This window comes from Pteronotus mesoamericanus, unplaced genomic scaffold, assembly GCF_021234165.1.
Source record: "Pteronotus mesoamericanus isolate MK-2021 breed Mesoamerican mustached bat unplaced genomic scaffold, CSHL_Meso_final scaffold_705, whole genome shotgun sequence".
NCBI classification, from domain to species: Eukaryota; Metazoa; Chordata; class Mammalia; order Chiroptera; family Mormoopidae; genus Pteronotus; species Pteronotus mesoamericanus.
In genome coordinates this window covers 17846512-17869105 of record NW_026555326.1, presented here as the reverse complement: position 1 = coordinate 17869105, position 22594 = coordinate 17846512, and the positions used below count along the sequence as shown (strand labels likewise).

At 53.1% G+C, this 22594-nt stretch overlaps 2 protein-coding genes across 6 annotated transcripts in view; one reads left to right on the top strand and one right to left on the bottom strand.

The window, feature by feature from the left end:
• ZNF687 (zinc finger protein 687) lies at positions 1–14580 on the top strand. 3 transcript variants are annotated; one of them, XM_054563214.1, is made up of 9 exons: positions 1–71; positions 3036–5164; positions 5302–5480; positions 5803–5979; positions 6075–6237; positions 6383–6715; positions 6820–6932; positions 7146–7287; positions 14522–14580. In XM_054563214.1, exons 2-9 carry the CDS (start codon positions 3053–3055, stop codon positions 14564–14566), a joined length of 3264 nt encoding a protein of 1087 aa, XP_054419189.1. In that variant the 5' UTR covers positions 1–71; positions 3036–3052; the 3' UTR covers positions 14567–14580. The 3 variants fall into 3 exon arrangements, with proteins under 3 accessions (XP_054419189.1, XP_054419187.1, XP_054419188.1); XM_054563212.1 differs by lacking the exon at positions 14522–14580 and adding an exon at positions 7428–8826; XM_054563213.1 differs by lacking the exons at positions 1–71; positions 14522–14580 and adding exons at positions 182–276; positions 7428–8826.
• Positions 8770–22594, bottom strand: part of PI4KB (phosphatidylinositol 4-kinase beta) — a 26162-nt gene continuing 12337 nt past the window's right edge. For 2 of the 3 annotated variants that reach the window (XM_054563215.1, XM_054563217.1), the window contains exons 3-12: positions 21878–21922; positions 19287–19514; positions 18221–18448; positions 16322–16431; positions 15634–15738; positions 15258–15381; positions 13893–14158; positions 11050–11182; positions 10672–10792; positions 8770–9645 (exon numbers count right to left, since the gene is read on the bottom strand). In XM_054563215.1, coding sequence (XP_054419190.1) covers positions 9464–9645; positions 10672–10792; positions 11050–11182; positions 13893–14158; positions 15258–15381; positions 15634–15738; positions 16322–16431; positions 18221–18448; positions 19287–19514; positions 21878–21922 — 1542 coding nt within the window. In that variant the 3' untranslated portion in view covers positions 8770–9463. The remainder of the gene's footprint in view (positions 9646–10671; positions 10793–11049; positions 11183–13892; positions 14159–15257; positions 15382–15633; positions 15739–16321; positions 16432–18220; positions 18449–19286; positions 19515–21877; positions 21923–22594) is intronic. The other variant, XM_054563218.1, reaches the window with a different exon arrangement.

Genomic DNA, 22594 nt, shown 5'->3' with positions numbered 1-22594 from the left:
GCGACGGCGTCGGCAGCGGCTGGAGCTGGGGCGAGACCGCCGGGGCTCGGCCCGCACTGGGAGCCAAACAAGTAAGCGTGCCTGGGGTAAATACCCGCCCTTGGCCCCGCCCCCGGGGGGGCGGGTAAATACCCCGCCCCTCCCCCACTTGGTCAACTATCCCCTTCTCCGCGTCGCCCCCCTGGGGCGGCTTCTAGGAAGGCCCGGATACCGCCACCGTTCCATGGGGCGGATGGGCGAAACTCCCAGCCTGTTGAAAGCACAGCCCCTAGCCGGGTAAACGTGGAAGGAGGGTCGGGGTCTCCAAGTCCTGGCGCTCCCAGCCCAAAAGGCGTCCGAAGCGCGGCCCAGGGGCTGGAGGCTGCGGGATGTCGCGACCTAAAATGGTGTCCGAGTCCGAGGGTGGGGGCGGGGGCCCTGGGCAGGCCGGAGCAGAGCCTGCACCCCGACTGGGCGCGGGTGAGCGTCCGGGCCCGGGCAGGACTCAGGCTCGCGCCCCGGGCTGCCGCGCGCCTCCCGCTCACTCCCCACTCTCGAGGGAGTCGCGGGAGTCTGCGGGAGGAGGAGGCTGCGCCGCGCAGGGAGGCGAGGGGAGGAGGTCGTAGTTGCGACGGACCCCGGCTGGAGAGCTGCGAGTCTTGCAAATACCGTGCCGTCCCCAAAGCTGTCTTTCCACACGCCTAACCCACTCCCGAGTGGTCCTGGGCCCGGAGGTGCTGCGCGGCAGCTCCCTGAGGGCTTAGCTTGGCCTGGCCGAGGCCCATCCTTCTTATCCCTCGCGGGTGTGAGCCAGAGAAGCGCCGCAAGCCTCAGTTTCCCCTCTGGCTTCTCCTATGTACACCCCGCCCCTTCCCCGCAACCCCGGACGTGATCCCGCCGCCGGCCCTCGGCAGATGGCAGGGACTTAATTCCGCCCGCTGCCCAGCTTGGCTGCAGTCTAATCGCCCCCGGCCGCCAGCCCCTCGCCCTCCTGCGCAGCAGGCCCTGGGCCAGGGAAAGGGCAGTGGAACCCCCACCCTCCCCGGGCCAGTTCATCCTCTTCCTGTTTAGCCCCTTCCTTTGGCTTTTGGGGAAGAACGGGGGAGCGGGGTGGAGCTGGAGCCCTAGAGACAGGGCGCAGCAGCCGCAGAAAAGCCTGGGCAGGGAGGTAGGGGAAGCCTCTTTGGCTTTGAGCTCCTCTGCTTGCTCTACTGCGTGTTCCAGGCTATTGGATGACCTCTAAGTCACTTGGACCCCAAGGGAGAGTTGCTGAGGGGGAGATGAGTTTGCAGATGTTTTCTCATAGTTCCCACTGATCTGTGCTCCACCAGCCCTGAGTGAAATGCAGCTCAGGCCTCACCAGGTCAGGCGCGAGCCAGAGGAGGGCCTAGCAGTCCATCAGGGGCAGAGGCAAGAGGAGAAGGGCTTTGTTTAAACCCACAGCCTGCAGAATTGGGGTGAGTGGGTGAGGAGTGGACTCCCCTTTCTTCGTATAGTTGGTACTCCTACCCCCACCTTGGTCCCAGCCATGCCAGCTGCCACCTGCTGGGACTATCTCCAGTTACAGTGTAAGACTGGAAAGGGGTGAGAGAATTGGCCATGGGAAATGGCTTGCAACCTGGGCAGGGAATGTGTATGGGCAGAGACTTCCTCAGTTGCTTCTTCCTAGTTGTAGATACACTCGTGGGGAAAGCTGGTAAGGGAACAGATGTTGGTGCCCCACAAGCTCTAGACTGCCCTTCTTGTTGTTTTAATGACACACAAGTTTTGTGGGATTTTTTTCTTTTTGTACTGGGCAGGGTTGGGGTTGGGCGAGACTTCCTGGGCTACTTTTGCCAAAGGAAAGTTAAAAGGGTGGGGAGTGTGAGGTAGGGTTAGGGGACAACCTGGGGTGAGGAACTCAGAGCAGAAACGATAGGAGAGAGGGGGGCCTGGCTTTTCCCCATTGTGGCAGCTGTGCTGGATAAGCTTGCACCCTGGAGTTTTAGCCCTGAGAGAGCAAGATGGGGATGTAGGAGGGGCAAGCCAGGGGAGAGCAGGAGGCACTCTGGGGAGGGTAGATGAGGGAGCACCAGGTGTTTATGACAGGAGAGGCCTAGTCTGGGGCCCTTGTGACCAGGCTCCTTGGGGTTTTTCCCTGTGTCTTTTCTTTGTCTCTTTCTGTTCGTATGGCTTATTCTGTCTTGCTTTCTTGGTCCTTTTCCCTGAGTCCACTTCTCTCTCTTAACCAAACTGGATTTCCAGGTGCCAGTGAAGATCCCAAGTGTCCCAGACTTGACCTTACAGTGACCCCTGACAGCCCTAGATTTCCAGTGCTTACTCCTTCCCAGTCCCTACATGACCTGACATGGCCATGTTTGGTCTGGCTGTAATAATTAATTGTAGTCTGGGTTCTGTCATGCTTACAATTTCATATCGTGCTCAGAATAACCCTATGATACATGGATTAATTGCCCCCTTTTTTGTTCAAATGACAGAAGTAAGGGAATGGAGTAACTTGCTTATTCAGCAAGCCATTGATAAAACTGGACCTTGAATCATTCCTAGTGTCTTGGCTTAAGCCATGGAACCTTTGTACACATGGTTTTTTCGGATCTGTGTGGACACTCAGAAGATCCATGAAGAATATGAATGGGTTCCATGCTGCCTTGAATGAGCTTTTAAAACCTAGAGCGTCGTGTCCATCCTCCTCCTTAATGGTAGTATTGATTAATTGATTCTGGGCTGAACATAGGAGGGTACCAGATACACACTGAACTCCCTCCGTCTCTAGTACCCTTATCTTGTATGCGTATTTCTGACAAGTCTCTTTTCCTCTGCTTTCTTTGTGTCTTGTTATCTTCTGTTGAATGTGCACACCACCTTTACTCCTGTTTTAGGGTTTGGCAGACAAATGCCTCCACCAACTCTAGGATTTGCGCTGTGATGAAGGTGTGCCCAAGTGAGAATGTGCGTGGGTTCTGAGGGGAGATAAATACGGAGACCCTGAGGGCGGAGGTACGGGGTTTCTGCTTCTAGAGAGCTAAGTTTTTCCCTCTTCTTCCTGTTTTCGTTAGGTCTGGGACCTGCCGCCATGGGAGACATGAAGACCCCTGATTTTGATGACCTCCTTGCTGCCTTTGACATCCCTGACATTGATGCAAATGAAGCCATCCACTCTGGGCCAGAAGAAAATGAGGGGCCAGGAGGCTCAGGGAGGCCAGAACCCAGTGTAGGGGGTGAATCTGGAGAAGCAACAGCAGCAGCTGTGAGGGATGGCCCTGGGGTTTCAGCCCAGGCCTCTGACCATGGCCTGCCATCAGCGGACATCTCAGCAGTCAGTGTCATTGTCAAGAACACTGTGTGTCCTGAGCAGTCTGAGTCCCTGGTTGGAAGTTCAGGAGGGGAAGGGGTCCGGGCTGGGGGTACAACTAAGGAAGGGCCTGTGGGACCACGTCTGATGCAGAATGGTTTTGGGGGCCCTGAGCCATCCCTTCCAGGAAACCCCCACTCTCCAACTCCTCCCAGTGGGAGTACGTGGAAAGAAAAATCCATGGAAGGCAAAGCTCCTTTGGACCTCTTTGCTCATTTTGAGCCGGAGCCAGGGGAGCACCCTGATCCCCTGCCTCCGTCTGCACCCTCCCCACCTCGGGAAGGGGCCATGACCCCACCTCCTTTCCCTTCTCCCTTTGAGCTGGCCCGGGAGAATGGCCCAGCTCTGCTGCCGCCGGCTTCTCCCACACCTCTGGGCGCCTTGAAGCAGGGCGGCTGCAGCCCCCTTCATCCTCAGAGCATAGCCCAGCTCGGCTCAGGCTCCAGCCCTGAGGCTGTGGGCATCCCTGCTAGCGCCTCGCCTCCCCAGGTTGTGGGGTTGCCCTTCTTCAAACAGTCTCCAGGGCATCAGAGCCCTCTCACCTCCCCAAAAGTACCCAGCTGTCAGCCCCTAAAGGAAGAAGAGGAGGATCAGGGGCCAGTGGACAAGTGTTCTCCAGGAAGTCCCCAGAGTCCTTCTAGTGGAGCCGAGGCTGCCGATGAGGACAGCAATGACTCCCCTGCCTCCTCCAGCTCTTCTAGGCCCCTCAAGGTGCGGATCAAGACCATTAAAACATCCTGTGGGAATATCACAAGGACTGTAACCCGGGTCCCCTCAGACCCTGATCCCCCTACCCCCTTGGCCGAGGGGACCTTCCTGGCTGAGGCCAACTTCCTAAAGCTGTCCCCTGCAGCTCCGACTCCTGAGGGTCCAAAGGTGGTGAGCGTCCAATTGGGTGACGGCACGAGGCTAAAGGGTACTGTGCTGCCTGTGGCCACCATCCAGAATGCAAGTACTGCCATGCTGATGGCGGCCAGCGTGGCCCGCAAAGCTGTGGTTCTACCTGGGGGCACTGCCACCAGCCCTAAGACGATGGCTAAGAATGTGCTAGGTCTGGTGCCCCAAGCTCTGCCCAAGGCTGAGGGGCGGGCAGGGCTGGGAACAGGAGGACAGAAGGTGAACGGTGCCTCGGTGGTGATGGTGCAGCCTTCCAAGGCAGCCACTGTGCCAGGAGCAGGCGGCGGCACAGTGATCTCACGGACCCAGTCCAGCCTGGTGGAGGCCTTCAACAAGATTCTCAACAGCAAGAACCTGCTGCCTGCCTACCGGCCAAACCTGAGTCCACCTGCTGAGGCCGGGCTGGCCCTACCTCCAACAGGCTACCGCTGCCTCGAGTGTGGGGATGCCTTTTCATTGGAAAAGAGCCTGGCGAGGCACTATGACCGCCGGAGCATGCGCATTGAGGTCACCTGCAACCACTGTGCCCGCCGCCTGGTCTTCTTCAACAAGTGCAGCCTGCTACTGCATGCCAGGGAGCACAAGGACAAGGGGCTTGTCATGCAGTGCTCGCACCTGGTCATGAGGCCTGTAGCTCTTGACCAGATGGTGGGGCAGCCAGACATCATGCCCCTGCTGGCTGTCCCATCTGCCCTCGGACCACCAGCCTTGCCTGCCTTGGGCAAGGGTGACGGGGCCATCACCACCTCCGCCATTTCTACAGTTGCTGCTGAGGCCCCTTTGCTGCCGCTCTCAACCGAGCCGCCTGCTGCCCCTGCCACCTCTGCTTACACATGCTTTCGCTGCCTGGAGTGCAAGGAACAGTGCCGGGACAAGGCTGGCATGGCTGCCCACTTCCAGCAGCTTGGGCCTCCCGCTCCTGGGGCCACCAGCAACGTGAGTTGCCTTTCACCTTCCTTCCCTGGGAAGGGGACAGCCAGGGGAGAGGACCTTGGAAGGTGTGAGGGGCTTGGTTAGAAGTAATGGGGGACAGGCCACTCTTCTGACTGACTTTGTTTGAACCCCCTTGACAGGTGTGCCCAACCTGTCCCATGATGCTCCCCAATCGCTGCAGCTTCAGTGCCCACCAGCGCATGCATAAGAATCGACCTCCCCATGTCTGCCCTGAGTGTGGGGGCAACTTCCTGCAAGCCAATTTTCAGACCCATCTCCGGGAGGCCTGCCTGCATTTTTCTCGCCGTGTAGGATACAGGTGCCTCACACCTCCCCATCGTACCTCCGCAGTCGCCCATGCTTTTGCTGGTTTCATGGTTCCTAGCAGTAACCTTTTAGATGCCCTCTCAGGAGCCCCATCTTTCTTGCTCAGTCCTGTGGCCCTGGTGTGCTGACAAACAGTGAGCAGGGCCCTCTAGAGCTCCAGCTCCGCCTTGACAGACCTCCCTAAGGGATTGGGTCTCTGCCTTGCTCAGGCTCCACCGCCAATTAACTCCTTGAGGTCCACGGAGGAGTGTGGGGTGGGGGAGGGAATGGAGATGGTCCGCCTCACCACAGTGTCTGGCATGTCCTCTCTAAAGATGCCCCAGCTGTGCAGTGGTGTTTGGGGGTGTGAACTCCATCAAGTCGCACATCCAGACGTCGCACTGCGAGGTTTTCCACAAGTGCCCCATCTGCCCCATGGCCTTCAAGTCTGCACCCAGCGCCCACGCTCACCTCTACACCCAGCATCCCAGCTTCCTCACGCAGCAGGCCAAGTGAGACCGGGGATGGGGATGGGTAAGGGGGCGGGCCAGAGGGGGTCGGGCCCTGATGGGGCAGGGTGTCTGCACTGACCTCTCCGCCTGCACAGGATGATCTACAAGTGCGCCATGTGTGACACGGTCTTCACTCACAAGCCCCTCCTCTCCTCACACTTCGACCAGCACTTGCTGCCCCAGCGTGTCAGTGTCTTCAAGTGCCCGTCTTGTCCTCTGCTTTTTGCCCAAAAAAGGACCATGCTGGACCATCTCAAGGTATAGGAATCGGGCTGGAGGGGGTTGCTTAGCTGTGTTGACCTGGTGCAGGTGCCATGTAACCTTTAGGGACGGGAGGAACGAGGACTCTGGCAAAGCCAGGCCCTTCCCCACAGCAGCCATCCCGCTTGTCTGTCTCTCACAGAACACCCATCAGTCTGGTCGCTTGGGAGAGGAGGCTGCTGGGAAAGGGGCTGCGGATGCCCTTACGACCCCCAAGGCTGAGCCTGAGGAGTTGGCTGTGTCTCGAGGAGGAGCAGCTCCCCCTACGGAGGAATCGTCTTCAACCTCAGAAGAGGAGGAACTACCCAGCTCCCCAGAGCCCCCTCGTCCAACCAAACGGCCTCGCAGGGACTTAGGAAACAAAGGCACAAAGGGTGGGGGTGGGGGCCCTGGAGGCTGGACCTGTGGCCTTTGTCACTCCTGGTTCCCGGAGCGTGATGAGTATGTGGCTCACATGAAGAAGGAGCATGGCAAGGTGAGCCAGGTGGGCTGGAGGGGCAGCCTAGGGATTGTTCTGTGTGGCAGTGGGGCTAGGTCCTGGAGCCTGGCTCTGAGGTTCCCCACCCCCTGTTCTCCTAGTCAGTGAAAAAGTTCCCTTGTCGCCTGTGTGAGCGATCCTTCTGTTCCGCCCCCAGCCTGAGACGCCACGTCAGAGTCAATCATGAGGGTATCAAGCGAGTTTACCCATGCAGGTAACCCTTTTCCTCTTATGTCTTCCTCTTTCTGTCTAGCAGGGGACCTCCTCATTCCCTACCCCCAGCCCCCCAAAAGTACTTTCCCACCTGTTTCTTGTCTGAGTGGGCTGAAGGTGGAGGCCTCCCTCTGCTCTGGTAGTCCCCCTCCTCTTGAGCCACTGGCCTTGGTCTTTGGCCTTGGTGCCTACCCTGCCCCCTCTCCCCCTCCAGGTATTGCACAGAGGGAAAACGCACCTTCAGCAGCCGCCTGATCCTGGAGAAACACGTCCAGGTCCGGCATGGCTTGCCTCTCGGGGACCAGTCTCCTGGCCGGGGGAGTATCGTGGTCCGGGGCCCTGGTGCCAGAGCCCAGGTAGGCAGAGACCCTGTGTCAGGGCTGTGAGAGTGGGAACTTGCAGAGTTACAGACTCTGGGCTCTGGAAGTCAGGTTGGGGGTGCCAGGGTCGCCGAGGGTGATGGGGAGGCCCAGTCTTGCGTCACTATCTTCTCCAGGGGCCAGGACGGAAACGTCGCCAGTCCTCTGATTCTTGCAGTGAGGAGCCCGACAGCACAACGCCTCCAGCCAAATCCCCCAGGGGTGGACCTGGGTCGGGAGGCCCCCTTCGCTACCGGAGCGGTGGCTCAGTGGAGCAGAGCCTCATGGTGGGGTTGAGGGTGGATGGCGGGACCCAGCAGTGCCTTGACTGTGGCTTATGTTTTGCCTCCCCTGGCTCCCTGAGCCGGCATCGCTTCATCAGCCACAAGAAGAAACGGGGTGTGGGTAGTGCCAGTGCCCTGGGCCTGGGTGATGGGGAGGAAGAGGCCCCTCCATCGAGGTCTGATGCAGAGGTTGGAGATTCACCCTTGCCTGCTTCTGGAGGCCCGCTGACCTGTAAGGTCTGTGGCAAGAGCTGTGACAGCCCTCTCAACCTCAAGACCCATTTCCGCACACACGGCATGGCGTTCATCAGGGCTCGGCAAGGGGGCAGTGGGGACAACTAGGCCCCAGACCTGGACTGACTGCCCCCATCCCTCTTCCCTGGGAGCCTGGGTCACTGCTGCTGCCTAGTCTGCAGGCTGGGGAGTTTGCTATAATTCACATTTGTTCAGTTCCTCTTCCCTCTAACCCCCAGAGACAACAAACTTGAGCATTATAGTTACTTGCAGTCCCCACTTTGGGTTTGGCCCTTGGGTCCTAGTAGAGCGGGCCCTCCATTCCTCCTTTCATAGCCCAACACTAATTACGCTCCTGCTGCAGACCCTGTGTGGGACTGGGGGTGGGAGGACAGGACTTTGTTAGGCCTGCTAGACCGTCCAGGGAAGGACCAGTGCTGGGGCAGTCAGGACACACTCCACAACCCCGTGCAGGCAGACTTCAGGCCTGGCTCTGCTCTGGCACCGCCCCTTAGACTCCCTGGCACTCAAGCCCCCCACCCCTACAGTGCCTTTCACTTGTCTCCCCCACCCCAGAAATCCAGGGGGGGTGGTAGGGAAGAGCCCTGTCAAGGAGGACCCAGGGAGAGGAGGGGACAGGTTCTCAGGAATCCTTTATTCTTGTAGTAATACTAACAGTGGGGGCAACGGGAGGGAGAAAACCAGACCATTAAAACTGCTTGTGGTTTAATCCCCATTCAGGCTCTCTTATGTGATTTGGATAGTGGATTTGGTGGAGGGTCTGAGTCACAAGTGGGGAGGCCTTTCTCTGGAAAGGTGGTACTGACCCAGACTGGCAGGGAAAGGGCAGTCTTCCTCCGCCTTGTTCTGTGGGGTGACTGGTATGCTGGACACGGAGGCATCTGTTCACTCACTCCCACTCCCCGCGAAAGTACAACTCAGAAATGATACAGATGGCTAACTAAGGACTTTATTTCGAACAAAAATTAAAAATAAAAAATTGAGAGCTATTTCCCTGGATGTGGGGAAGGGATAAGGGCAAGGAATTCCCCGCTGCTAGGCCAACACCCTTGTATTGGAGGGACTGTGATAACCCTTCCTGGCCTCTGTGACGGGAACCCCGGCGGGTACGCGACCCTGTGTGGGACCCTATGCCGGAGCCCACCCACCAAGGGGATCTTGGGGTAGGAGTCAGTCCCTGGGAGGGAGCAGTCAGGCAGCAGCATGGCCAAAGGCAAACCACAGGATCAAGTCCTAAGTACCAAGAACCCACTCTTCCCCCACCCTCCCTCTTCCTGGGACCCGGAAGAGATTAAGAAGATGGCCTATAGAAAGAACCTTGGACCCTGGCGAGGAGAATAAAGGCCTAGTGTCCTCAGATTGATCACCTCTGTTCTCTGGAGGGCAGTGAGTCCTGGAGTCTGTCAGGTGATAATACTGACACCACTGGAGGCAGAAGCCCCAGCAAGTCTGGACCCCACAGCTGGTTCTCCCACCCCCTGGCAAGCTCTACTGTCACCACATGATCCTTTGTATTTCTTGCCTTCCATTTCCCTTGAGGGAATGGATGGGTGGGTGGAGTTTCCTGGTTTGGAATTTCTCCCAGGGAAGGTCCCCCGAATGCCCCGACATTCTGGGGCCTGAGAAAGAGGGTGTCACATGATGCCATTGGTGAGGTACTGGAAGCCATCATAGAGTTTGGTGGTGATAGACCGCATGCTGCCATCCACCATCTGCTCCACCAGCAGCTGGAGTTGCTCCTCAGTCATGCTCATGTGGAACCTCTCCTTGAGGTTGCGGATGGTGCTGGAGCCATGGAAGCAAGGGAGCTGAGAACCTGGTGGAGGCAGTGAGGGCAGAGGATCGTGAGTGGGAAGGAGGGAGGGGCAGTGTAACAGCCACAGCAAGTACCCTAGAGAGATCTCTGAGCGTGTGGATGCCATTCTGCTTGGGCAGAGAAGGGAGAACTCATGGGAGGCCCTATCTTGGGCCCATCTTCATCCCACACTCCTAAACCCCTCTAGGTGAGGGCATGAGGGCAGAGGAGGGCAGAGGGCCAACACCACATCTCCCCAGTTACCCGCTGAGGGAGCAGTCCTAGGGCCCAGAGGGAAGGCTGGAAGAAGGTTCTAGGGAATGGGCCCTGAGCTGGGCACTTATCTGGTTGCAGGGCTCTGCCTATGCTACGTCTGACACTCACAGATGACCTGGGCCACTGTCATCATGGGGCCAGACGGGGATGCTCCTGAGAAACGGCGACAACCTGTGGGGTGGGGGCAGGGATGGGGAGGAGGAGGAGACTGGAAGCTTAGACTGGGTATATACACGATGGTCTTAAGAAAGGGGGTGGGGACAAGGGCCCAGAGGGCTGGGAGAGGAGGGACCTGGACAAAAGACTATAGACGGCAAGACAGTGAGGACATAGCACAGTGAGTAAATAAAGACGATGGGGTGAGTATGTGGAGAGGGAAGAGGCCTGAGGACAAGGGACTTGGAGCCCAGTAAGGAGGAAAGTGGCGACTGGAAACACCTGAGCTGGTCAAGAGCTGAGTGATGGGAGGAGAGAAGAAACCTAGGAGTCAGGCAAGGGGTGGAGAGATGAGAAGGGACCAAAAGGCTGGAGAGGGACTGTTCTCTCCCTGAGTCTGCCTAGGAGACGGTTTCTGGGGCCTCTGCCCATCGAACCCCAGGACCTAGCTCTGTCAGGAGGCATGTCCCAAAGGAGAAACAGAGCACAGGATCAGCACTGGAAACCCTCTGGGAACCTCTGCCCGCCCGAAGTCTTGAGGTGGAATGAACTGCTTGGAAATTCCATGTTGGGTACCACCCTATCCCCAAACAGCCAGCCTCTCCCCAGCCCCACCTTGCTGCATGATCTCCACGATCTGCACGACCTTGTCCATGTGCTTCCGAGCAGCAATGAGTCCCTGCAGCATCAACATCTTATAGTAGTTGAACATGTCACCATCTAGGCCGCCCATGACCTGGCAGGGGAGGATAGAGTGGCGGGTATGACAGGGCTCAGTGTCCCACCAGCCAGCCAGAACTCCTTCCTCCATCGGGACACACACGCTGAACCCATTACTTCCCAACTCTGAGTAGGCAGGAAGCCTCCCAGGACACCCAGCCTCACCCTGACTTACTGCCATTTCTGTTCATCCCTAATTTGGGGGGAGCCCATAAACTCCCTCTCCTATGACAGAGAAAGAACACAGTGAGGCACCTCTCCTTCCTGACTCACGTCCACAAACTCTGTGGTCAGCTTAAAGGCTGACGTCTCAAAGCCCAGGTTTCGGGGTGAGCTGGACAGGATGAAGCCGAAGTCGATGTGGATGATGTGGCCTTCTGCGTCCAAAAGGATGTTCCCATTGTGTCTGAGGAGGGGGCAGAGGAGAGGAAGAGGCAACACACTGGCCACATGACACCAGCCAGGGGCGTCCCCTGCTGTGTTTCCTGCTGCCTATAACTCTGGGTCCAACCTCCTAGGACCTAAAGCTAGCGGCAGAAATAGGGAATCAGAAAAGTAAACTTCTAACACAGGCTGTGGGGTCTGAAATCAATACTACTGACAACTTAGTGAATAGTTTAATTATCCAAAATTTCCAAAAGTTGTAATTCTAGCATCCGAACTGATCCCAACCTAGCACAAAACCCAGAAGCAAGGGAATAAGGCCCCTGAGGCTCCAGCCAGCTGTCAGAGAGGCCAAGCCCTGTCAGAACTTAGTCACCTGCAGTTTACGTGTGACTGCTATCAGGCCAAGCAGGTAACAGCGCCACTAGAAAGAAGTGGTAGGCAGGGAAGAAGTTAAACGTAAAATAGTGTGGGGGCTTCAAGGGTTAGTTTGTAACTATCTGGTAAAGTCACTACAGTAAGAAATCTGAGGTTGCAGTTACCACCGCCCAACTGCAGGAGGAGGAGAGTCAAAGGAAGATGAGCCGGGGTCTTTGTGATTCCCACATGAATGGCCAGTAGGAGGGGGAACAATTAACATGCTAAGCATGCGAGGCCTGGCCTATTCAGGATAACTGACCTCCCCGGTGCCAAGAGAGGCTTTGTTAGGCTCACTGCTCAAGGTCTGAGGGCTACCTTCTCTGAGGTTGGTCTGACTGGACCAAAAAAACGGGGACAGGAGAACCCAGTCCTACCTGAGTCCTTTCTGCTCTGGGGAAGTGCTACAAATTTAGCCACAAAGGCGCAATCCTGAGAGCCAGAAAGTTTCTAGGAGATGTCTTAGTTCAGCTCTCGTTTTATAGATGGGGGGACAGGCCCTGAGAGACGTGCTTAGTTGCCAATGTCCCAAGGCCCGTAAGGGCAGTTTCATTTCTTAACTGCAGGAGATAGTTGGGGACTCATTCTGAAGCAGTTAGAGACTTTTTTAAAATCCTCACCTAAGGGCATGTTTTCACTTTTTAGAGAGAGGGGAAGCGGGGAGAGGGGGGGAGAGAGTTGTGAGATACATCGATGAGTTGCCTCCTCACATGCACGCACCTCAGCCTGGAATTGAGCCTCAGGTATGTGCCCTGACCAGGAATGGGACCGCAACCTTTCAGTTTATGGAAGGTGCTCCAACCAACTGAGCAACCTGCCACAGCTGAATCAGTTAGAGAGATCTTAAACCTGCTTCCAGTTGTAGCCCTGTGCATTGTTGCCAGTTTTTCCACTGGCTGATTCCATTCATAGCTTGACTACATCTGTTGTTTTTTGAGTTATTATAGAAGGTTTCTCTGCTCCCTATTTCATCCCCGTGCCCTCCCCCTTTAAAGGATGGATTCTCATCCAAATATTTTCCTTTCATAAGGAAATCCCAGAGGCCTGACTAGAGCCTGCTTCATTCACTGCCACCCATTTCCTCAATCCTGTTGCTCAGCTCTAGGCTCTCTGGGCCCTGGATTAAAAAATCCCAACTCTTCTTTAGGGACAGTATTAAGCTTGTAGCCAAATTCCTTATAAATAATTACATTCTCCTTCAGCCCTCAAATGCACAGCCTCACAGGGTTCATTTGTAGGGCTGACCAGGTGGAATGAGTGCAGATTCTGAAAGCTCCCTACCCTCATAAAACACCTGACAGGGTTTTCAAATGGTTTCAATGTAAGAATGTCAGGCTATGGGCAGGCACTTAATAGATACTAGATTCCTGATAAGCTATTCTGTTAGCTAGCTCTTAAAGCGCCACCATATTACTGGGAGCTCTGGAAGCTCAGACCACTGCATCTGTGCCTCTCCAGGGCAGCTGCTCTATGCGCAGGGAGAGGTGTAACTCACAGGAGCATTCAGGACACTGACCCTGAGCCACTGTTTGGGTAAAATTACCTTTGTATGATACGTTGCTCACCTATATGTGAAGCTGGGCCTCATAAAGGTTGTGTGATATTGGAAATGACAGCTCTGGGCAAAGCAATAAATACTGAAAGATTTTTAGTTATATGTTGGAATAGGAGGGTATTTAAGGGCTGGGAGTTTCAACTTTACCTCCTCCATACCTTTCATATACACCTTCTCCTTTCTGTTCTCAGACACTACTGCCCCACTTAGGTCAGGGCTCAGTACCTCCTGCCTGGTTGCTGAAGGCCTAACTATACTCAACCTCACCCCCAGTGCCACAGGGTGAACTCACTAAACAGAGACTGGGTCACGTCATTTCTCCACCTGTAAAATAAAACTCCTCAGCCTCATCATGCAGGCCCTTCTAATCTGGCTTTTACTTACCTGACATCAATGCATACCATTCTCCTGCCAGGCAGCAGAGCCCAAGCTTTAATCACATTGACTTGTTCGTCTGCCTGGTGTGTTCTTCCCCTCAGCTTTCTCTGCTCTCATTCTCCATCCTTCAAGAGCCTGCTTGCTCAAACCCTTGCTTCTCCCATAAATCCTTCATGTCTTCGCCCCTTTACCCTAGTACTTGTCAGTCTGTCTCCTTGGCCTAAGAGTACATTAACATGTCTGTCACTGCTTAAAACATGATGTTTGTTTTTTTCATCTTTACATCTTGGCAATGGAAGATGGTGACGAGTATATGAAAACTACGCATGGACAGTGGGAACCCTGGAAAAAACGTTAAGATGAGGGGCAGGAATTTACCTACCTGTCCTTGACTTGTAGCAGGTAGCAGACCAAACAGTAGCCAGCGCAACTCTGCACGAAATTGCGCTGGGCACTGAGGAATGCCTCAGTGGTGTAACTGCCATGCTCCTGCAGGAAGTAATCAAGCAAGGAGAGCTGTGACTGTTTCTTCACCTGGTGGATGGACACAGCATTGACCACTGGTTCAATCATGCCACTGTCGGCCGAAATCACAAGAATCTTGTATGGCTTGATCCACAGGGGTACTCGTTCCTGTTCCCAAATGGACTGTGAGGAGACAGGGAAGCATTGGGACCATTATCTTTCATTCAGATTGGGGGAAGAGGCTAAAATCCCCTCTTCTCCCCTGGACAGTTTCCAGGCTTTGGCGGCCTTGGATTCTAGGCCATCCAGTGAGTAAAACCCACTGAGGACCAGGGAGTTTTTAGAGGAAGTCCAGGGTCTGACAAAACTCAGGGAAGTATGTGGGAAAAGGCGTCTTGTAGATAGAAGGCCCCCCAGAGGCAGGGAGAACAGGAAACCACACAAGCAGCGAGAGTGGGAGTTATTAACCCAAGTTCAAAAAATAGGGAAAAGATAGAAAAGGATTTAAGTTTCTTTAGAAAATGAAAATATTTATATAAATAACAGGTGAAGCTGCTGGCAGGTGACCAACCAAGAGGCTCAGGGGATTGACATCGCAGCACATTGCAACCCACTTACGGATACCAGATGGGAGTTTTAATTAATTAATTAAAACGTTATTGAATTTATTAAGGTAACATTGGTTAATACAATTTATAGGTTTCTAGCATAAAATACATCATCTGTATATTGTATTGTGTGTTCACTACCCAAAGTCATGTCTTCTTCTGTCATGATTTATCTCTCCTTTACTCTCTCCTACCTTCTTCCACCCCCCTTTCTCTTTGGTAATCACCATCCTGTTAATTTGTGTCTGAGTTTTGACTGAAGGACAAACCCACCATCCTGAAGTTTGGTGATCAGAGAGGCTGCAAGTCACAAAAGGACCACAAGAGGTCGCTGTGGAACTGCTTTTGTGGCTGTAATTTCTGGGGATCTCCTCTGGGCATGGAGCATGACCTTTAGTTTAATCTGTATCCAGTTTGGACCTGGGCCGGAAGCTCGTCCTCAGTAGAGCTCTCTGCAGAGCAGCCTGTGTGATCACCTCGGGTGGGCTGTAGTTGGGCCGAGTTCCCTTCTTTCTCACTCCCTTTCCTTTTTCTTTAAAGAATATTTTTAAAAAACTTTAAAAAATTTTCTTAAAATTTTACTTATGTGTTAAAAAAATTTTTTTTATTGTACTTTTTCCCATTACCATTTAGTCTCTTTATACCACACCCCCCACCCCCTTCCCTTTTTCTACCTGTAGTTGCTTCAACACCTGGAACGCCAGCAGCTCTTGCCGAAGATCATCCCCACACTTGACAATGACTGACAGAAGCCGCCAGTTGGGGAGATGGCCATAGGGGGAGCCCTCTCTGATCCGCCTGTGTACGGAGGCAAAAGAGTGATGCCAAGGTGAGGACAGAGACAGCGTCTACCAAAAATCCAAATCAAACTCCCCACAAGGCAAGGACTCTTGGACTGCCTGGGAGCCTGATGGATTTGGGAGGGAGCCTGGTGGACAATGGGAAGGTGCTATGAGTACCTGCAGCTGCCTCCAAGCTTTGAGAGGGTTAGAGACCACCCCCCTCCGCCCCCCCCCCGCCCCCTGCCCCCACCACCATCCCCCAACTCACCGCACTTTCTCCTGCCAGGGCTCTTTGAGAGCAACTGCAGAAGGGTCTTCTGGGTCTCGTTTGAAGGCTGTGGGTGTGTGAGCCAGCTGTTCTGAAAGGCGTCGTCTAGCAGGAAGAAACTATTATCATTGGCTTGGAAGAGTTACCCCAAAGTCTAATTTTCCTGTCTATGGCAGCATTGCCTGTACTGTTTCCTTGATTCTAGGCACACACTGATAGAAACCTGGGCTGAGGAACTCATGGAAGGAAACATGCCACCGATACCTTTTGGCTAAACTGGTGATTTGGAATGTTAAAGTGCAGATCACCAGGCCCTCCCCATTCCTCTACCAAGACTCTGGTTCAGAACCTCTGTGGCTCCAGCATCTGCATTTTCACCAAGGTTTCCTCTCTCTCCCCTGATTCTGACATGTGTGGTCCTCGGACCGACTCTGAGAAACACTGCTCTAATTCCTCCCTCTGATGCTTTCATCCCCTCGGAGTCCTTTCAACACTCAGTTTCTTCCTGTGGCAGCCCAGTAATTTCTCCACCTGCACCTTCAATGCCTCATGCTTGGTGGCCTCAGAACAAGAAAAGAATAAGGAGAAAGAAAAGGGAAAGAGAGGCTGACAGAAAGAAAGAGGACAAAGAGAAAGGCAGAGCCTTAAAGAGGGATGAAAAACGAGGGGCAGTGTCATCTGGCCATACCGGATGTCCCCTGCTGCAATGAACACAGGCTCCTTGCTCTCCTGGCTGGTGATGCTGTCCACGGAGAACTGGGAGATGTTGTCACAGCTGTTGGTGTGCACTTCAGGGAGCTGGAGAGCAGGGGATGGCAGGTCAGAAGCGCTAGGCACAGATCACCCTGTGTTTGCCATCTGCGTGTCATGATCCTCCCTCGCTTCTGCTCCAAAAGGCCTCCCCTGGTTATACGCCATCCTGATCACTTGGACCTGAAACTGCGTAGGCACTCACATAGGCCCTACAGTGGTGTTTCTAAAAGTGTGAACTACCTACATCAGAAATACCTGGAATGTTCCTAAAACCAGATTCCCATATGGCACCATGAATCTGGAATAGAATTACTGGAAATGGATCTGCAAGTCTGAATTTTTAACAAGTTCTCTAGAAGACTCCCAGCGTACTTAAGTTTGCAAACCACTGCTGCGACCATCACAGAAAGTGGAACTTTCAGTCTTCTGCTGAGAGCTCCCCAAGGCTAGGGATGCATCCTCTCTTTTTTTAGAGTCCAGAAGAGGCTCTCTCCAGACTAGGTTCTATGACCATTTCTTCAATCTAATCTCCCCATCTCCCTCTAACTATCAAGTCTCCCTTTTTCTCCTTCCTTTGTACCAGAGCACTTCTCTTCAACTCCATTTATCATTTATTGCACACTGCCTTTTTGTATATTTTATACATTATTTTTCTTAAATGTCTGTGCCCAATCTCCCCAAGTGGAGTGCAAGCTCAAGGACAAAGTCTCTCTTTTCATAAAGTGAGATCTGGTTGTGTCACAGCCCTACATAAAATCCTCCTTGGGCCCCCTACAGCTCCAGAATAAAGTCCAAGTTCCTTTCCATAGTTTACAGGATCCTGCCTCCAGTCTGGTCCACGCTGGTCTCTCTAGCCTCGCTGCCACCACTTCACACCCAAATACCATACAAAATTTATTTCAGTTCCTAAGCCAAGGTCTCTCATCTTCCAGTCTTTGCAAAAGCTATCCCTTTTGCCTGGAATAATCTGTCTGGCTAATTCATACCCATCTTCAGGTCTTAGCTGATATATTACTTCCTCCAGGAAATCCTTTGGGGTGTGTTCAACCCCCAAGTCTGGAATAAGTGCTACCCCCCATCATCTGGTGCTCCCATAACTCCCCATTCTCTGAACATAACCTGGATCACACCACACTACAACTACCTGCAGACTAGGTTTCTACTCTCTCTTATTAGATCAGAAACTCCTTGCAGACAGGGGCCTGGTATTGTTTACCAGCACACAGCACTCAGGGCTGGCACAAAAAAGGCCCTCCATAAGTAGTTCTTCAGTGAATGAATATAACTTACCATTCTCTGCTTTCCTAAGATAACTTCATATAGCGGGTATTCAAGAAATTTCTTTCTATCTATCTATTTATTTTTGGGTAGGGAGGGAGAAACAGAGGGAGAGAAACATTGATATACAAGAGAAACATCAATCAGTTGCCTCTTATACACCCCCTACTGGGGACCTGGCCTACAACATAGGCATGTGCCCTGACTGGGAATCGAACCAGCAACCTTTTGATCTGCAGGCTGGTTGCTCAGTCCACTGAACCACACCAACCAGGGTTCAATACATTTCTTGATGAAATTTCTCTCATTCCCCTCAGCTAAGAAGTTCCTCCTTACAGTTAATATAAATTTCTCCTGCAGGAAAATGAGCTCTATCTGAATCTCCTCCAGACTAGAGCTGTTCAGAGCTTTCCCCTTTCATACCCAATACTACCTTCCCCTCTCATTTGGGCTCTTGCCTCAGCCTGCCTCAGGGTGTGTTGTCTTGTCTCAAATATACTGGAAGCTCCTGGAGAACAGGTGTTCTGCCCGGTATTACCTCCTTGAGCTCCCTCACCTCCACCTGAAGTTCACCTATGTCGTCCACTGACCAGGCCTCATCATCGTTGTCATAGTTGGGCACAGTGCTGAAGCTGCCTGCCCGCTGCTCATGGGTGATACCGCATTCAGGCAGATTCTCTACGGACCGTGTGCTTCGGATTCGGTTCTCGGGGATCCGGGCAGGGACATTGGTGGTGTCAAAGTTTTCACATTCAAGGACTTCCACATAGATCAGGTAGGGAGCCTGGGGGAAAGTGAGAACAGTATTTGCAATTCACCTGCACTGCTGTCTCCCAAATCTCCACTCTGTTAATGCATTTTTTTCTTGCTTCCCACTCCTAGCTTAAACCCTCGATCATCTGTCCCGACATTATGAACACCACATTTAGGGCAGGAACTTGTCCTATGAATACCTATATAAAGAATTCGGGTGAAAGAATGCACCCAAGTCTTCAACAAGATGGTTCAGCTGAGCGTCAAAATGTAGAAATGGTGCAATTTGGGCAACACCACTCCAAACTAACCCATCAGAGAAGCGTGGAAGCCTCTGGGGGCTTATCCTAAAGACAAAAAGGCTGGGGAAAAGCTGGGCACTGTTCCAACTAGGGCTCTGATCTTCAGGACTTCTAAAGAAAAATATGAACCATTAATACTCATTCCAACCAGCATCAAATTTAGCTAATTCTCTCCAATGAGAATTGGGCATAATTCTCTCCTTCTCCTTGCCCATTCTGTTCAGAAACAGTATTAGAAACAAAAGATTTCTTTACTCTCATGCTGCTATACCTGAAAAGCCTGAGTTACAGAGAGCTGCAGAAGAGCTACCAAAGGATTGTGAGGGGGGATGGGGAGTGACTCTCTCCTGAGACATGACAAGAAGTGAGCTGGAAAGATGAGGCCTCTTTGATCCAGAAAAACAAAGCCCAAGACAGGGAATAAGAGTGCCCTCAGAATCACAAAAGCACTGAGATAAAGTCAAGATGGACATGTGCGCATGAACCATGAAGGAATCTAGGATTCTGGTGGAGCATCTCTGGGCATAGACACAAGACCTGGACCACCATGGAGTAGAGCGCACCTACCTTGTCCTTGGAGTTGAGGACAACAGCCTGTGTGTGGGGCACACGAACCACGTGGTGGTCAAAGCCAGCAGTGGGTAGCCAGACTCGGGCAGGGAGCTTATGGTTGAGCAGGGAGAGCTCTGAGATCAGCCGCTGTGTTTTCTGCTCCTTGGTGGGGAGTGTGGCCAACCGCTTGCCGATCGCCATCAGGGACTTGATGAATTCTCGCTCAGGAGCCAGTCTGATAGGCTACAGGGAGTTGGGGTGAAGTAAAAAGTGATGAAGAAACCATAGCAAAAAGTGGCCCGCCCAGTCACTTCTGGCCATGCAGGCCAGGGATCCCAGTATCTGAACCCTAGGGAAAGAGCTACCGTTTAGCCTTAGTAGGAGATCCTACCCTACCTCTGGCAAATTGAATTGGGAACAGGTACAAGAGCCAGCACATTCCTTCTCCACAGGCTGTTTACTGAGGGTAAAGGAGTGTGTGAATCCAGGTTACTGGGATGCACCCCTCTTCTCCTAGACTTGAATTCCTCAGGAAATGTCCCAAGGCTTCAAGATGGGTGGGGGACAATATCCAGAGAGGACCTTGGAGAGAAGAGCTGCTTACATCTAAAGTGCTTTGCCCATCTTAAGAATGGGGTGTCCCTTTCCTCACCTGGATCCTTGGACTGGGGCTCCGCTGGGGCCGAGACTAGGGAGGGGAGCTCTGAGCCAATATTTCCATTTTCAAAGGAGGACTCACTCCATTCCAGTGACTTTTGTTGCTTTACATGGCACCCCCCTGTCCACCCCATGATCTCTGAGAAGAGGTCAGTGCACATGCAGGGGATGAGAAGAGGAGGAGCAGATTTAGGATTACTAAGGGAATGATCAATGGGGAAAGGAAAAGCAGATGGAGGAAGACGGGTGTGGCCAGGTGGGTGGGGAAAGTAACAGCTCCTTTCACTTGACAATGGCCCTGAAGGCCGGTCTCTGTGACTCCTCCTTGGGTCCTCTCAGGACTAGGGTCCCCATATTTACTCCCTGTTGTGAGCTGGGCTCCTTGTGCTAGGCACTTCAGTCATTCCCAGAAAGGGTAGAGTCAATCTGGGGTGTGAAATGGGGGTGAAGGAGAAGATGGATTCAGCTAGACAGGAAGAAGCGCTCTATTCCCTAAGTTCTTCTACCACAAGGAGCATTTTATCAAGATAGCCACCCAGCTCCCCATCCCATCTCCCCTCAGCTAGATAAGAACAGCATCTCCTCCGTTCATAGAAACAGTATTTCACTCACCAGGCTTTCTCTCCCTGTGTGTCTTGCTTAGTTTCCTGACTGAGAATTTCTACCCTCACTCCCTCAAACTGCAAAAAAGAGCTTCTTTTGAAAGCTGGGCAATACCAGGCCTACCTGTGCATGTGTGCTGAGCCATGTTCACCACTCAGCCTCTACCCCCCAGGGGGCTGGCTCAGGGCCCCACACAATAATGAAATAGGGTGTCTGAACCAGTCACGAACGCTTTGGGAGGCAGAGTTGAAAAGAAATACAGGAAGACAATAGAACTAGGCTTTTGTGGCTCCTGGAAATATCCCAGGGGCCGAACAGAGGAAGAGAAAGGAAGGAAGAGGACTCACTTCTTCATTCATCCTGATCCCCTAATCCATCCACTCAGGTGGCAAATGGTCACTGTCCCAAGGACCCTCCACCCCAACCAATTCACAGTCATCTCAGATTAGAAAAGGCAGCATTCCTTCCCATCTTCAAATCAGCATTTGGGTGGGGGGGGGTCCCTAAGTTACATGAGCATGTTGGAAATGTGACCCCAGGCCTCCAGAGACAGGCTCTGCCACATGGGGGGAGGTAGGAGTCATGATTGAAAGGGGATCAGCACAGAACAGAGAAAACGGATTGGGAAGACAAATCAAAAATAAAATGTAAAAAAAAAAAAAGAAAGAAATCATCCAAACTCCCAGAGGGTCCAGCATTTCCTCTCACGTCTCTGCCCAGCAACAAGGTCTGAGACCCTGTGGGACCAGGAGGTCTGGGGTTAGTTCAGAGGCAACAAGAAAGGACAATGATGATTAAGGAAGATCCTGGGCAGGGAGCTGGGAAAGGGAAGAGCTCAGACCTGGAAGAAATGTGGTTGACGTTAAAAAGAAGTTTGGGCTGCGGGGAGGTAAAACTTTCCTTCAGGCCAAATCCTGTTTGCTTTTGAAATCAGCTCACCCAGTATAGGGCCTTGCATTTAGAAAACATGGAATAAATATTTGATGGTCTGATGGCAGAAGCCATGGGGAAAGGGTCTTGGGTAGGAGAAACTGCATCTTGGGGGGTTTCTGCCAGGCAGTTCTTGGCATCAATCCAGGGGTAAATTCTGCCTCTCCCAGCTGCCTGCTCTAGAGACCCAGGGGCTGGGGGCTGAAACATCCCAGCTGTCCCTGGGAAAAAGATCAACTGAGCCCCACTGAGCCTGGGCAGGCAGGGGACTCCTCCAGGTCTGGGAGGCCTAGGAGGGAGGAGCTGATCTCCCAGGCAGAAAAGGCACCTTTTAACTCCAACCTTGGCCTGGGGACGGAGAGGAAATGCGGCCATGGGGGGAGCCTGCCACCCAGTCCCAGCCTGGCCCCACTTACGGAACTGAATGAATTATCAATACTCTCGTTGCTGGAGGAGAGCTCCTGGGAAAGGGCCACAGGGCAAAGGGAGAAGGAGGGGGCAGGGAGGGAGGGGAGAGAGACAAAGGCAAAGAATTTAGGTCCAACTTGGATCATATCTGCTTCTCTTGTGTAGCTCTACCTTTCTGCTTTAATGAAAGAAAGTCAACCCAGAAATGCCACTCGCCCAGATTTTTGACACTGTGGGAGGTGCTGGAAGGCTGGCTCAGATCTTGAGGTCAGAAGGGTTGATGAGACAGTGGCCTCTGTTTTTCACTTTCTTCCCTTCATTCTTGCAAGAACCTTGCTTCTTGGGCAAAATCCTAAAGATGGGGCCCTTAGGGAGGTAGTAACTCTGGTCTCAACCAAACCCTTCTCTGTGGAGACCACAAGAGAGGGACTGAATTTAACAAGCTGCACATACCTCATATTGGACACTGTTCCTCCAGTTTTTTTGAAATGTCAAGGAGGATGTAGAAGAGCTACGCTTTCAGTGCCAGGTATTACCTCCACACTAATCAGCCTCATTATCACTCTGAGAAATCTCATCCCAACCTTGACTCATGTGGCAAGGGGTACCGAAGACCCATTAAGCATGAAACCTCTGGGCTAGATGCTGTTGGAGTGAAGGATGAATACGTCTTCTATCTACCAAACCGTGCCCCCTGCCCTGCCCGCTCCCCACCCCCAGGCTAC

What these genes read in the sequence shown, in the direction of transcription:
- ZNF687 (XM_054563212.1), top strand. Translation starts at nt 3,053, where the DNA reads ATGGGAGACATGAAGACCCCTGATTTTGATGACCTCCTTGCTGCCTTT. An exon ending in CCATGCTGGACCATCTCAAG is followed by an intron (nt 6,238 to 6,382) that starts GTATAGGAATCG and finishes TGTCTCTCACAG; the next exon opens with AACACCCATCAGTCTGGTCG. An exon ending in AAGCGAGTTTACCCATGCAG is followed by an intron (nt 6,933 to 7,145) that starts GTAACCCTTTTC and finishes CTCCCCCTCCAG; the next exon opens with GTATTGCACAGAGGGAAAAC.